The following is a 16,340-nucleotide window of genomic DNA, read 5'->3' as shown; positions in this document are numbered from 1 at the left end:
GGATCTAATCCTTGTATTCCCCCCCCCCCCCCAAGGAAGTAAAAAATGTTGTGTTGCAAAGGCAAACCACAGTGATTAGTACGCCAACTGCTACCTCTCTTTAGAAGGGAGAGTGGGAACTAGATAAAAGTAACTTTGTCAATAAAGAATAACTGGCTGCCAGAGAAATTATTAATGCTGATAGTATGGTTGTTAATCCTAACTTCAACACTTTGTTGAGTCTTTATTTTAAAAAGCTTAAATAAAAATGCATATTTGTATAGTTAGATTTTTAATATTTAACCTTATGATTGCCAATTAAAGAAAACAAACCTGTATGCTGGAGTTGGCATAATCCTATAAGAGAAAATTTGACCTTTTAAGGAAAACATGATGAAACACTGTAATTCCAGAAGTTAGATCACATCCTCACTGCTGTCATATATTCCACTGCTGTTTATGTTAAAATAGAAATAAATCTGGGATTAGAGAACAGAACTGTAGTGTATTTTAACATAAAACATAGGGAATATTAGTCAAGCCTACACAAGCTTGCATTCTAATCTACTTCAAGTCCTCCACAGTTAAGCTGATTACCTTGATTTAAATGAGGAGCACTCTTCATCTCCTTCCAATTTGAAATATGTTTTGTGATGTTTTGTTAGCAGGTTCCATAGTCTACATTTGCATCATTTTAAATGTATGTCTTTTAGATTCTGTCTAGAAAAGGTTTAGCTTCAGTAAGAGCAATGGAGTTGATGATGTAGCCAAGAGGATCTGCTGAGTATGGCATGTATTAATGTTTCTAGTTACACCTTACTTTAGATAAAAATAACACAAAGAATTTATATTCTGTTGCCTCCTACAACATATAATGTGTATTTTCTCTACACATCAAGGTTGTATTGTAGTTTGTCTCTGCCAAGGCAATCCAAAACTTAGTTATATATGTAATTACAGTTAGTGTGTGTATGTTCACCTGTTTATAATACATATATGTAGATTTATAATACTGTTTGGAATATTTCATGACTCAGGCATCAGACTTGATGCTGCAGAATACAATATATGTGTATATACATGTGCATTCAAAAAGTGTCTCTTTATATAAAAAATCTATTGTTGGTGGATTGTAGAATAATAAATTATTCTCTTTAGTGTGAAAGATATAATGGCATTACTTGCAATGACAAAGTGTACAGTATTTTCCTACACTCCACCAAGATAGGTAGTATTTATATCAAATTTTTTACTGTAATACACATATAATGCTGCCATTGGGCAAATAAAATCCCCTTTTTTGGCAGTGAGGAATGCTTAAAACGCTTTTTTTTAAAACTGTGACATAATAATTAGACAAATCAAACAATAGGAAAAATAACAGTTGGGTAAATCCCATTCTTATTCCAGTTTTGTTAACTTAATATGAAATAGCTGTTTATGTAGGTGTAATCCACCCACATGATTAAAAAACACACATGCAATGCAGAAATCGTCTCTTTGAGCTGATTACGGGCATACAGAAAATAACTGACTCTGAAAAAGTGGATAAGACAGAATTGTCAGTATTTGATTTTGTCCGCTTCTTAGAACTGGAGATGGCTCCAAAACCAAACGGGGATGCTTGGATCCACAGACTTTTGGGAGAGTCCAGAATCTGAACTCTGGGTTTCGCAGCTGAACCCATCTCTATAACAGGGCCAAGCCAACAACCCTAAAGTTTATGGTGTGATGGGGGAGCAATTTCATTATCTGGATTGTTGTTCTCTCTTGGACCCATCATACTTAGAACACTGCATTTTCCTGAGACAATGTTACCCTGCATTTGTACTATAACTGAGAGAATTGTATGTGTTTAGATACTGTACTCGCTACTCATGCTCTGACCGAAAGTATCTGGATCCTTCAGACTAGCAGAAATTATACTAAACGCTTTGGTGATCTTTGATGCTTGTTATTTGCTATTAATTTCAAGCATCACCTTTTGATTTCAAGAGTGGAATTGCCCTAAGAGTTTGTTCCAGAACCAGTTGGATACAAGTGCACCTCTAATATATGCCTTACAGATTTCAGAGGCCATATTCAAAACAGGGTTTTATCCGTGTATGCAAGGGGGTGCAACCCCTCTTCTCTTCCTCCACAGGTCAAACAGTATATGGACAGTTTTCACACATATCTACCTGTATAATCCTCTGTACCTCTCATAACTGGTCAATGACTGTAACAGGTTACATCAGGTGTTTTTCTACATACTTTTTACACAGATTCTATGCGATTAATGTAACTTAATTCAATGCATCATTTTATTGTACTAGTTCTTAAGCTTGTCTTTATTATTTTTTTCTAGGTGACTGTGGTTTCTTGTGATTTTTATTGTATAAATGAGATGGCTGTTGATGCTTATTCTCTGTTACTAAGAATTTTTACCTTTTTGGAAAAAAAAGCATTGTTATGAACTAATGAATTTAAAACTTCATTTACTCATTGTAAATACAGTATTGTGCAAAAAAAAAAAAAAACTTTCCATTCATTTGAATTGCTAGTGTTAACTGAATTTTGTCTAGACACCATTTCTGTTGATGAAATAAAGACATATCATTATGTATTGTATATCAACTTTTCTTGCCTCTGAAATTAATGTCCTATTTATTAATGCAAGAGTAATGGTTAATTTCTGGAGGATATGTGAAACATGGTTAATCTTTGACCACATGACAAAACCTCCACCCATTTAGGCTGAGTACAGTACGACTGGTTATCTGTGCTGCAGGCAGGTCCATTGCAGGCAGGGCCGGCTCCAGGCACCAGCGTAGCAAGCAGGTGCCTGGTGCGGCCAATGAAGAGGGGGGCGGCATGTCCGGCCGTTCGGCGGCAATTCGGCGGTGGGGCTGTCACTCCCTCTCAGAGCGAAGGACCTGCCACCGAATTGCCGCTGTAGAATGAAGCAGCGGTAGAGCTGCCACCGATTGCGATCGCGGCTTTTTTTTTTTTTTTTGCTGCTTGGGGCGGCAAAAACGCTAGAGCCGGCCTTGATTGCAGGACTACCAGAGTTGTGTTGATGTAGGACTGAGTGTACGGAGTAACTCTCATAACTATATCCCCATAGTACTGATTCAAGCTAGTTCTGCTCATCCTGCATTCTCAACATCACTTAAGTAACCACTGTATTTTTTAACAAAACCTTAGAGAAAATAGAATTGTTTCTATGGAAATGCAAAACAAAGCAAAAATTCCAACCCAGAACAAACAAGCAAACAAAAATCCCTGCAGCATTTGCAACCCAAATATTGCAGCATTCCACTAATGAATGGAAACCTGGAAATGAGTCTGGCTCATGTGTTAGCATTGTTCAAGCTGAGAGGAATGCAAAAAATAAAGAGTGTAAACAAAAGAAAGCAAATTATATTGTTTTAATACTGTTAAGGTGGTGGTAACTCAGACAAGGAAGTTTAATGCGTTTTTTTAAAGTCTCCAGGCTGCAAGCCTCCCCCCCCCCCCCCCCTCCGCCATCACATTAAGATTGCCAGGAAGAAGGGGATAGTGATGTGAGCTGCCTGCAATCCCAAGTCCATCTGGAGGCCGGGAGCTGGCCAGCACAACCCACAAAGGCCTTGATTCAGTTTGACTTAAGAGCATGCTCAATGCTTTGCTGAATCAGGGCCAAAGTGGGTGTGACCTAGCTAGGCCCGCTGGGAGATGCACACTAATTCAGCGCACTGCCCAGGAAGCCTCCATCGGGGAGAGCTCCTATAAAGCCATAGTCTTTTTATAGACAAAAAAGTACACCACAGACTGCCCAGCTTTGAGGATAAATGCCTCTGCCAGTGCCGCTGCCCCTGGAGATGTAACTTGCCCCCTTTTGCTTCTACAGGACTAAACCTGGCCTGTGATTTTTAAACCAGCAGTGTCCTTATAAGTAAAATTAACCCCTCTCCTTCAGAAGAAAAGAACGGTGATACTACACTCCAGAGTCTTGCTGGAAAAGCTGGAACATACATCAGCAAAGGCCCCTTTCCTCTCAAGTTTGTCAGAAGGTACTTCATCATTTATATCTCCATACAGCACATACTCTACTCCCTGTCTGTAGTCAAGCTTTGCTTATCCATCCGTAAGAAGTCACGGCTGCTTCTTTAATGGCTGGGGGTTTTCGGTTTCATTTTTCACTTAAAAAAAAAAAAACAAGCAATAGCTTAACCAAACAGTGTGTAACTGAGGCAATGATCCATCCTTGAGGAGTATGGATGGAAGTCATTAAAACTAGGATAAAAGCACTATGCAAGTTCAGTGAGCAGCCTAATCACTTTTTACACTTGGCGCTTTTTGGAGGGGGGGTGCTTTTTACTACTATTTTGGTGCAGCTGTCAGAACCACAAAGGCTTTGCATGATTAGGGAGACTGACATACCAACCAACTAGCTTGCTTAAAAATGTGATTCTCCACTGGAACAAATGGAGCATTGATAACAAAGGCAAGAGATGAGAGTGTGTTGTTGAATAATGAATAGGAGGAGTTGATGAGCACGTGACTGGGGACAGTGATATGGATAGTCTGGGAGAAGGTGCCTTATTTTTAAGATACATGGGTTGGAAGTGCGATTGTCCTGGGTCGTGCACATATTAGAAATCTAATAATCCAAAGCAGCTATTTCCTATCAAATAGTGAGGCCATGTTTTTTTCTTTTGTACAGCCCATATAGGAACTGATGGAATGAACAAAGGAATGAGATCTTTATAATCCCGGGCAGATGTTTTAAGGATCTCTCATTTAGCAAACTGAAGAAGAATGCATAAGCTGCACATTAAAAAGTAATCAGACAATTTGATTGTGTGTACTGGTTTTTTTTTTTTTTTTTTTTTTGCAGTGAGGGTGTTGGCAATGAGGGAGACAATGTCAGCGTGGCAATTAATCCCTAAAAGAATGTGAGCTTCACTTTAGCCCAGGTTGCTGAGCAGCAGCTTCGATTTGGGTCTCTTTGTTAAACCAGGAGGACTGTGCTACAGAGTCCTGGTGTGCTGCTTTCATCTTTTATTCACTGGCTAGTAGGCCCCGGGGAGTGAGATGTAAAAGAATCCTTCAGAAAACCTTCCTATCTAACTAACCCTTCCTTGCAAATATCTTTGGTCTTACCACTCCTTTGAAAGTATAGATCTTGCATCTTATAGAGATAAACACTACAGGCCTAAACAACAAGTTGTGCCTCCCAAATGTTCTCCAAGGACACAAGGCTATTTCTGCAGTAACTGCACACATGAAGCAGCTGCTGCTTGGTATATGTGAGCGAAATCTTGAGTTTTGAAGCAGGTTGTCAGCCCACAATGGGAGTCAGGCTACGTTGCTATGTGTGCTGGCATAAAACTTGGCGGTGTATAAAGCAAGGGCTTTCTTCCATGAACTGCATCATGCTTTTTAGCTTCAGAATAAACGGAGAGGTTGCTTTTTTTGCTTCCTGCTGAGGAATGGTTTGTACCCGATTCTTTGGTTTGTTTCTTGTCCCCAGATTGGCATTATTTTTTCATGATAGATGATAGTTCGAGGAGCATGCTCTGAAAGATAACAGAGAAAGAGAGAATGAGACTGAATGGTCTTAAAGAAGACAGAGAGGTTTGTTTTTTTTAAACCACCGTTACTAACCCAGGTTCCCTCAAAATATGGTTGGAATTTTAAAAAAATCTGTTTGTTTTAATACATTTACATTATACTGCCTTTTGCAATTGTAACAGAAAAGTCCCTATTGTATTTATACATAAAAGACCAAGTTAATCACTGCTGTAACTCTACTGAAGGGCCCAATCCTGCAGTCCTGATGCTGGAAACATACAAGCAAATGAATGTACAACTTTTTTGTAGGTTTGCTAGACATGCATGGACAAAGCTACACTCAGCAGAGCTCCAGTTTCTAAAAAATCAGCCTGGTCTGTATTAATATACACAGTCCTCAGACAAGAGAGCCCTGAGTGCCAATTTCTTATCAGCTCACAAGTTTGTCATTTTGAGCCTGCATGGTCTGTTAGCCTGCTGGATGGCTAGTTTAATTGATCAAGTAAACTGTACAGGCCTTTGGTACTTCACTTGTCTTAATCACAAACTACATTGGAGCACTCCTGGGCAGAGTTCAGTTTGCAGCATGTAAATAATCCAGAGCATTCAGGAATTAAGACAGTCACATTGAAACAAACTGCATGAAAAATAATAGCAAGAGCTGATGGAGGAACACAACCATAAAAAATTAATGTTTAAAGCTTTTCCAACCTCTGAGTAGAACGGAGCAACTTTGCTCATTTCTCATCCCAATGCTATGTCTTGAGGGGGCTTAGCTGGCATATTCCATGCTGTTCTGAGTATCAAACAGACCCATAACATAATTTTAATATACAGTCGTTTCCAGTGGGTGGGTGACCATTTGTGTGTAAGAGTCCAAGCTGAATAGCAGACTCTGCAGCTGTCTGCATTATCTCCAGTCACTACTAGCCATTTGCCCAGTGAGGAAATAACCCAAAGCTAAATGGAGAAGTAAGCAGCGGGGGGACAACTCCCACTGACTTCAGTAGGGCCAGGATTTCACGCACTGATACCTTCTCCCTGGCAAACGAAAATCAGAAATCCAATTTGGGCCTGACCGTATGAGGTTCTGAGCACATGTAACTCCCATTATCTTCACTGAGGATTGAGGACACTCAGGTCTGGTCTAAACTACAGTGTTAGGCAGCTTACGTCAACCTGATTATGTCAGTGTATATACTACAGCCTTGCTCCTGCCAATGTAAGTGGCCTACTATACCAACATCATAACTCCACTTCCACAAGAGATGTAGGGCTTATGTCGGTGTAGTTAGGGTGGCACAGTGTCCCTGTAAGACACTGCGTTACTTACATCGATTGGCTGTCATTCTGGTCAGTTTCCAAATTTCCAGTCTCTGCTTCAAGCTGGGCTGCTGCCCAGGCTCCCTGCAGGGAGCTCTGCTTCCCCCTGGGATCCTGACTGCCTGCTCCGAGCCAGCCTGCTGACCAGGCTCCCTACTCCAATCTGCACTGCCGCCCAGGCTCCCAGCTCCCCGTTGGGAGCACAGCAGCTGACCGGATTCCAGGCACGGATCTCCCCGCCAGAAGCCTGGCTGCCCTTCCCTCCACCCCCAGGCTCTCCACTCCCTGCCGGGAATGGGGCAGCTGCACCAGGCTTCTCAGCTCCCTCCTCCCCAGCGGGAATGGGGCAGCTGACTGGACACCAGGCGCAGAGCTCCCCACCAGGAGCCCAGCTGCCCCGCCAGGCTCTCCGCTCCCCACTGGGTAATTACTGTGAGGGCTGTAAATGGACCTAACATAGTTTATAAACATAAGTTTATAGTGTAGACATACCCTTAGCAACTAATGGGATCAAGCTCAAATAGGGCATGTCTACACTATAATGCTATCCCGTGCATTAGCTCCTCTTTTCTTTATCTTCATTCCTGCTGTATCCCAGTCAGAAAGGGTAAGGGATCTTGCCCTTCCACTCATGACTGCTTGGAAAGTAAATTTCTCCTCTCTCCCCTTCTTCACTGTTTCAAGGGAGAATTCTGATACCTCATTTTCTGCTCCCCATTGAGAAGTTTCAGATAACTCCTACACCATGAACCAAATAGCTCCCAGTTGCCTGGCATTCAGTGCAGACAAGCACATTGCACTCGCTTGCTCCTGGACACAGACATGGGAGAAGTTCTACTGAAATCAATAGGCTTCCTCATGAGAGTAAAGTTACAGGCATAAAGGTTTGCAGGATCAGGTTCTTCACTGGTCCACTTTGTGGCTGATCTAGTTAATATCACAGTGAGCCCAAAGGTTAAAATATCACTAGTGTAGATAGTAAGGACTGAAGCCTCAGTAAACCCTCACTCATGAATGTAATTGTGTTGAAGCCAATGGGTCACTTCGCATTGACGTCAGTGTGACTTCTTGTCCAAGGGAGGACTGCTGATGTGAGGAAGACTTGCAGGATCTAGCCCTGAGGCAGGATTCCATTTTCTCCTCAGTTACATGGCTGTAATCCCCCTTGATTAAAATGGGGGGGGGGGTTATAGCTGTGTAACTGAGGGCAGATTGGGCCCAGGAAAGCTCGGTGTACATCTTCCATGTGAGTCCTGGGCAGGGGTTAAGATGTCCCGCTATCCATGTCCCGATTGCCCTGCTGCACTGCAAAGGTTCTGTGGGAGCTGATGAAATTCCTCACTACTGTGGTTTTGGATCCTCTGAGGCTGATCGTTCGTGTTGACATCAGCATCCACATAGATGACAAACTCCCTGAGTCAGCTGAGGACTTCTTGACAACAATGGTAGCTATGAGACTATCTTAGCTTGTTGCAAGCTCACTCATACAGCAAGTCATGCTGTAGTTGTTGTGTTTGGTTCAGGTAAAGGCAACTGAAAATTATACCTGTGTCATGGAGTGAATATTCTCTCCCAACTTTGTGGCTGTAGCACTTCTCTCCTGTCAGAATGAAGGGCCCGTTTTGGTGGTCTGGCCTTATAGGGTAATGGAACTAAAGGATTTTCAGAGAGCTCTGAGGGAAAATGTTGTTTCTCCAAAGAATCACTCTGTCCAGAGGATATTTTATCTTTTGGCCTTCCCTACCGGTGTCCCCTTGATGTTCTCTTCCCCAGGTTCACTGTTACAGCTTACTTTGGTTTATGAATCACCTCTGACAAATGAAGTGATAGGGTGCTCATAGTAAAAGTCTTGGGTAAAAGCTGAGTAAAGATTTTTAAAATTCTTATGCCATGGCTGTGCATGAAGCAAAGGAATGGCTCTTAGTCTCTACCAAATTTCAGACAGGGGTTCTTTAGACAGCTTGACTAATCTGGACTGTCTCTGCTCAATGGCTGGTCTGAGTCCCACATTTGGTGATGAAATTTATTATTTTGCAAATATAATTGAGCTGATCCAGAGCAATGCATTAGCATTCAGGAGCACAGAGCTGTATCCCAAGTGGCAAACTCAGTTTAGGACAGTATTGCTTAGAGGTACTCCAGATGTTGAAGAACTTTGTGCTACATCTGTTTTTAAGGTCCAATTTTTTCCTGACTGGTGAGGGCCAGTAGGGAAGTACTAGGAAGATGCTCCTGGTCTTCTTGACACTTGTCAATCTGTGTAGAAACTTGTGTTTGGCCAGGAGACTGCACTGGTTATATTGGTCTATTATCTCCTCCTGGTAATGGATAAAAATCAAGCATCTATGATGATATTGCTAGTTCTGCCAGCTGCCTTCAATATCATTAACCATGGGATGTTGTTGACTCGCATGCAGGCCCTAGCAGCAATGATGGCATTGATTCTTTTGTAAATTCAAACTTTTTTATCTGAGAGAGAGCTTAGGCAGCAGTTGTAGGCAATTGCTTTGCTTCTCCTGGGAATCTCAACTATGGGGTGCAGCAGGGTTCTATCTATAATGAGGGGCTCCTGGAAGGATTAACGGGGCAAAGATTGTGATGTTTTCAGATGCAGATGATAACCAGCTTGGCTCTATCTCATCCAATTGAGGTGATGTTGCTGAGTGCCTTAATCAAAATCTGGTAGAGATTAGGGCATAGATGAAAGAAAAAATATCTATCTGAGACCTATTCCAGCCAAGGTAGAGGTGGTAGTGGTAGTTTGGGGAAGTAATCATAAAAGACAGAAGAGATCATATCAACCCTTTTGTCTGAGGGTGTTTTCCCTCCATTGGTTGCCCAAATTAGGAATTTTTTTGACCAATGGCAGTGCAGAGTGGAGTAGTATATTTCTGGCTGTTTAAATTGTTGTTTGAAAATGTATTTAGGTTTTGTGCTGTGTAGGTTTATCAGGTTTCAGGGGGGCAATTCCTTGTCTGGATTATTATTTTAAGTCATTATTAAACAGAAGTAGAAATAGTCTTTCTTGTACTTCAGTTTAAATTTTTTAAATGTTTTCATTTTTGTTGTCTTATATTAAGATCAGATAATTAATCTTCCCAATGCTCCTGTTGGGGAAGTAGGTAAATAATATCATTTTTTAAAAACTAAACCTTATTGTGTGGTAAAACTCCCATTGATGTAAATGGGAACAAAGTTTGGCAAATGCTAAGTACTTTTGACAATTCCAGCCATAATGTATAGAAACCATAGGGATAGGGAGGCATTAGACACATTATGGTATAGTTTTTTTGATTTCCTAGGGCAATATTATTATTTAATCATTTATTTATTTATTTTTGGTGCATTGGAAGATTTTGATTGTTCTTCATCAAGTCTCTTAGCAATATTTGTACCAAATTGCATTTGCTGCAATAGTGGTCAAATTGTATGTAACAGCATGTCTGCCTTGGGATCGCATGGATACATTGTGGGCAGGAAGTGACAGATTAGCTGATGTGTGTATACAAATTTCAAAATGCTGGTGACATTCACACAGACAGTGATCCATGAAGTGTGTTTATCACAAAAACTGGCATGCTGAACAAGGTGTGCTGCTTTCAAGAACATTGAAATTGTTTAGTTTTGCAAGTTGAATATATTTCTTTAGAAGACCTGGTCCAAAAGATAAAATAGCAGATACTGTCATGTCCAGTATTTAAGAATGGCAGGCAAGACTTTCATTAATTTTCATTAAGATGCTGCTTAAGTTCTGTCAGGTTTGTTCTGGTTTTACTGTTTATCTTTTAAATAATCCCATTCTATTATATTCCAGTCCTTATGCTGCACTTATCATCATAGTATCTGAATGCCTACCGGTAGTGCATTAAGCAGCATGACTAACATCTGTCATGTATTGTTTGTTCTTTCATCCTCTTTCCATGGGAGAAGCATGTGCAGTGGAGTGTCTTGTTTTGGTAGGGGTTTTGGTTTGTTTTTTAGAAATATGCCTGTTGCTATGTATTTATATAGCAAGGTCAAAGAAAATGCACTTTGTACTTGTAATGGGAGGTTTGTCATTAGTTCCTGAGGGAGTTCATTCCACAGACAGATAGGCCCCTGAAAAAGCTCTGACTCCTGCACAGATGAGCTTTACCCTTATCATAGAAAATCCCACTGTGCCAGAGCATCATAGTTGTTATCCAATGTCTTCATCCTGGAGCAATATGAAGTTTTTCAGATATTCTGGGCCCAGGCCATAGAGCTCCTTGAAGATAAGGACCCAGACCTTGAACTTGATTCAAAATTCTATGGCAAGTCACTGTAGGGAGCAGAGGACAGGTATGATTTGCTTGTGATAGTCTGTGTTGTTGAGGAGAAAAGAGACCTCAGCCTCATAGAAAACCAGCAAGATGGACTCTGACCCCTCTCTCCAGGCAATATTGGAAACAACAAAGGGAAAATGATGATACTATATTTAAGAGAATGAGTATTTTCTTCTGTATGGTATTTGCTGATTGTCTATACGTTATAGAGACTATGGCACAATTGAAACTGGCGGATACAAATGGTAATGTGCTGAATAATGTACAAATATACTTTCTGCTTGTTAGGCAGGGGTTCAACGTGTAAAAAGGGTAGTTATTAAAGAATAGGGGGGAATGGAATGACATGTATTAGAGGGCCCCCAGTGTTTTGAAATTAAGCTTGTTTTCTTTTAAAATCATTTTTGCCTCAGAATGTATAAGATAGTATCTGAAGGTCTGCAAATTCATACTTACCGGAGTATTCTCATTGAAATCTGTGCCCCCCCCCCATGCCAGCGCACCTCCCTAAGTGTTTGCAACCGCTGAGCTTAAATTATTTTAAAATGCAACTTTGTTGGCATCTGGATCCAAATTACAATTGTTTATTAAAATTGAAAGTAAACAAGCTAGTTTCAGACAGCTTGTGTGGTTTTGGAATATGAACAGTTGCTAAATATGAAATTACCCACTTGCTGTATTATTCAGTGTTTTATGGCAAAAAAACCCCCCTAATCTAGTAGAAATTTTACATTTTTGATAAAGACGTAACAATCTAGTTTAGGCAATAGTTTAACCCAAAGTTACAGTCCAAGAGAAATCCTGCCCCCTCAAGCTGAGGGGAATTTTCTCATTGATTTCAGTGGGGACAGGATTTTAATTTAATTTCTTGTACTGGAATGAACCTCTACTAGGATATGGTAAAATCCTTTAAAGATCAATTGGGGGATATATTGATATAGTTTAAATATATAAGAAACCTCAGTGACCAAAGCCAATAAAATGATGAATGATCTGTTACTGATAATATTCACTTTAGAGGCAAAAGACAATCCCAGTGAAGCAGAGAGAGAGTTTGATTTGAAACCTCCAGGGATTGTGAGGCATGTATAGGAAATAATGGCGTGTTTTTCTTTTCAATCCCTTTGCCATTTATCCATTGATGGCTCTGGCCCTCTACTAGCATGAGGCCAGGTATGTCGTTTGTCACTGTATCCAAACAACTCCCCAGCCACAGCCTGGCCATCCTGAGGCCTGCCTAAGGCTCAGACACCTTCCAAAGAGCAGTAACTCACACTAGAGGGCAGGACACTTGGCTTTACTTACCATGGACATTCTGCGTCCCATTGCAGAAGGGGGTGGTGGGGTGATGGGTGGGCTGCTCTCCTCTCTGCATTTGGCTTCAGAGCTGGAGCCGTTCCTGGAGTCGGAGCTCTCCGAGTCACTGGCCAGCTGGTTCTCGGACAGCACCCTGGACAGGAAGCTGGCCTTGCGATTGCCCTGATAGTGCCCGCTGTCCGGAGAGTCACCGCGATCGTCCCCGTAGTCTTTGCAGCTGCCCACCCGGCTGTGTTTGCGGAGTACATTGCGGAGGGCTTGGGGAATCTCCAGCGGACCAGCACTAGTGGGGGTCTTGGCCGGCTGCACAGGGTTCCTGGGCGGCTCCGGGATGTGCTGTTCGCTCCCTGGGCAGCTCTCGATGCCCTGCTGGGGCTGCTTGTGGGTCTCCTCGCTGCTGGAGGAAGGGTGTCGGGATGGCTGTCCCAAGTGCTGGTTGGGGAGCTGTCTGTAGTGCTGCTCCCTTTCCCGGGGGTGCTCCGGGTGCTTGTAGAGACAAGGGACCTGTCCATGGTGCTGCTCGCTTCTAGGCCTGTCTGTGCTGCACCGGCGCTGCTCAGCACCCATCCCTACTGCCCGCTGGCAGTGATCAGCAGGTGCCTGAAGCACTTTGTATCCTTGTACTGGGGGCAGGTAAACAGGCAGCCCACCCTGCTGGTTTGGCAAAAGTTTATAGCTGCTCTGGGGGGAGGAATTGCTCATGATGCAAACTTGCTGCACCACTGAGTTCTTCTTCAAGGTGCAAATGCTTGTCTCCTCTGCCATCGCTGCCTCTCTTCTCTGCCTCCCATGCAGGGTCTTCTTTATCTTCTTTATCCCCAGGTGGATAATCTCCAGGATGTTCAGGAACAGGGAGACGGCTGCGATGCTATGCATGAAAATCATAAAGATGGTCTTCTCTGTGGGTCTGGACACAAAACAATCCACCGTGTTAGGGCACGGAGGACGAGTGCATTTGTAAAGGGGATACATTTGAAGCCCATATAAAAGATACTGACCTATCATAAAGCCCACTTCCACCGCTGAGCGGGTCAAGATATGCAGGACGTAGGTGCGCAATAGGGACCCTCTCAAGGGCGCTTTGTTCACTTTCTTCTGTTCTTCTAACTTCCTCAGCTCCCTCTCCATTCTCTTGTGCTCCTCCGGGACCGGCTCCAGCTCTTCCAGCTGGGCTCTCAGATGGGTTTTCTTCTTCTGCCTCTCTTTCTCAAGGGCCCTAAGTCTATAAAGTGCATGTCCCATGTACACTAGGGATGGGGAAGAGACAAAGATGATCTGAAGCACCCAGTATCTGATCAGAGAGATGGGGAAGGCTTTGTCATAACAGACATTGCTGCAGCCAGGTTGCTCAGTGTTACAAATGAATTCAGACTGCTCGTCATCCCAAACATCTTCAGCAGCCACTCCCAGCACCAGCATCCGGAAGATGAAAAGGATAGTGAGCCAGATTTTTCCCACGATGGTGGAGTGGATGTGCACTTCCTCGAGGATGCTGCCTAGCAAGTTCCAATCCCCCATCATCAGAGGCTCATGTCTGAAATGGAAAATCCCATGTCATTAAAGCATCCCACATTAAGCTGCATTTCTATAGGAACTGGAGATTTTCAGCTGTGTTCAATAATGTTTTTTCATATTTCTTTATGATACACCCATACGGGAAGAGATTTTAAAAGTTCATGAGTTTTCCAATCAATGGCTCATTAATACACACACAAAATTAACATCATATTAAGGAGGGGGGTGAAAGATGCAAAAGCAAGATCGTACTAAGCCCTTAGAGGCTGTTTTCAGCGATAAACTTTTGAAGCTGTTTCCTCACTTATTGGTTTACATCACATCCTTACTATTATTGAAGCAGTTGATTTTCTTTTTCATTATCATTGTTCAATCGTGCTATAGCTGGCAGCAGCTTCACCCACTCAATTTCTGTGGCAGTGGCTCTGGCTTTGGCTTTGAATATGAGACAGCTACGGCAGTGTGGCGATAACTCAGGCAGGCAAACTAAGCTCATTGACAGTACTTTGAAAAGTAGGCCTGACATGAGACTTTTATTGCTAGTACCTTACATCCGTAATAGACCCTTTCATCCCATGGCTTCCTACCATCTATGGGCACAAACGTGAAGTTTTCATATAGGCTCCAAACCTGCAACATCTGAGCACATTTCTAACTTTACACCTCTGGGTAGTCTCATTCAATTCAACAGGAATACTCACATGCAAAGAATTTCCGGGGGGAGGGAGGCTTAGATTTTATTAGGGCAAAGTCTTACAGAAGTCAATGGGGTTTTGGCTTGATCACTAATTTTAGGATTTGTGAGTATCTTTACAGATAGAATGAGGAACACAACAGTGATATAAAGATTTTTAACAGTGAGTGTGGGAAAATCCATTTAATTAGCTGAAGTCCAAAGGCCCTTGTGCTCTTCACCAAATGGGACCTAAATTCTGCAACAAGAGCCCTTGGTTTCTGAGGCACCTCAGTGCAGCGGGTTATGGAAATTCTGTGGGAACTTCATATAAGTTCCCAAATTGATATTTAAAAAAAAATTTAATGTGAACATGGATGTTATATTCAGTATCAATTCCCTTATATTTCACTAACATGGTAAAATACTGGAAGCCACTGGAACCTCATCTACACTAGGGCTCTCACTTGTGCTTACACCAGTTCAGCTGAACTAGTCCTAGCACTGGTGGGAATTTTTTGCTAAAATTCCTTAGTGTAGGCAAAGTGGAAGATGTACAAGTGTGGCTTTTACTAGCCTGAGACTGAGCTTATGTTCGAATGTTCTTCCTTTAAGTGTTTCTTCTCTCTCATACAAACAGTGTTTAAATGAAGTTATAAATTGTTTTTCACTGCCAAGTTCTGATAGAGCATCCTAGGAGTAGAGAACATCTCAACCTTTGGAGGAGGAAAAACAAGTGGGTTTAGCTGTGTAGGGAACCTAAGCCATATTTGGATTTAGGCTTGAGTAACTTTAGTTGGCCAAATGTTTAATGAAAGTTCGATTACTAGGAGATGTTTGAAGCAGCTTTCTGGTTTGTAGGCAAAAGGTTATTAGAATAAATTCATCCACTTGCCATAGACTTTGTCCCACCTCTTAGAGTTCTTTTCCCAGTGTCTTAACTCACTGTCACGAGGATGTGTGGGAATGTGTGGGTAAGTAAACACTGACAAGTTACTAATTATATTTAAACAATGAAGACAGTGATGTCTTGGGCCTAAGTGAAAGTCTATCATTTCCTTAACACATGGTACTTTCTTGTATCCAGTTTTCAAGAGACATCCATTTGTGGTTATTGTTAAAGACATTCACACTCTAACCTAGAATCTTTGATGTGATTTCAAGATCAAGATGCCAGGTCATTGGCTCTCATCAAATTACAACTACCAGCCTTTAACATCTAACTGGCCTGTGAAGATATTGACGTATCCCCTGAGGCGGAGTAAGGACATTGATCACTACAAAAGACTAAACTATGTAGACAGAAAGGGAGGGAGGCGATCTCTTGCATCAACAAGGACACCCAGAGTGGTATATTCTGTTTTCTTCCCTGGACTTGCCATCCAAAGAATAAGAGGTGAAAGACTCTGACCGTCTGCTAAGCCAAGCCTGAAGTCTACAACTGAGAGAGAGGAGAGACCAAATTCTCCCTCCCCCACATGCAAAAAATCTTCATTTCATCCTAATGATACCAGTAAATATCAACTTAGTTCCAAACTAATACCAGTCATGTGAACTGAAGACTTTAAGAACGTGTGAAAATCCTCTGCAGAGCAATTCAAGAACACTAGAATAGTTCCAAGTCCCATTAGTACAAGTGTATGTGTCTTTCTCTTTGTTTGTCACTAACTGTTCCCCAAAGTAGACACTAA

The 16,340-nt window shown here is 42.0% G+C and overlaps 1 protein-coding gene across 1 annotated transcript; it reads right to left on the bottom strand.

The window, feature by feature from the left end:
• Positions 1-11,017: 11,017 nt before the first annotated feature.
• GJA10 (gap junction protein alpha 10) lies at positions 11,018-13,979 on the bottom strand. Its single transcript, XM_065401406.1, has 2 exons — positions 12,450-13,979; positions 11,018-11,086 (listed from the first exon to the last, which is right to left on the bottom strand). The coding sequence occupies exons 1-2, from the start codon at positions 13,977-13,979 to the stop codon at positions 11,018-11,020; spliced, it is 1,599 nt and encodes a 532-aa protein (XP_065257478.1).
• Between the last annotated feature and the right edge of the window lie 2,361 nt (positions 13,980-16,340).

The sequence above is a fragment of the Emys orbicularis genome, chromosome 3 (genome assembly GCF_028017835.1).
Source record: "Emys orbicularis isolate rEmyOrb1 chromosome 3, rEmyOrb1.hap1, whole genome shotgun sequence".
NCBI classification, from domain to species: Eukaryota; Metazoa; Chordata; order Testudines; family Emydidae; genus Emys; species Emys orbicularis.
This window is presented reverse-complemented; position numbering and strand designations above follow the sequence as displayed.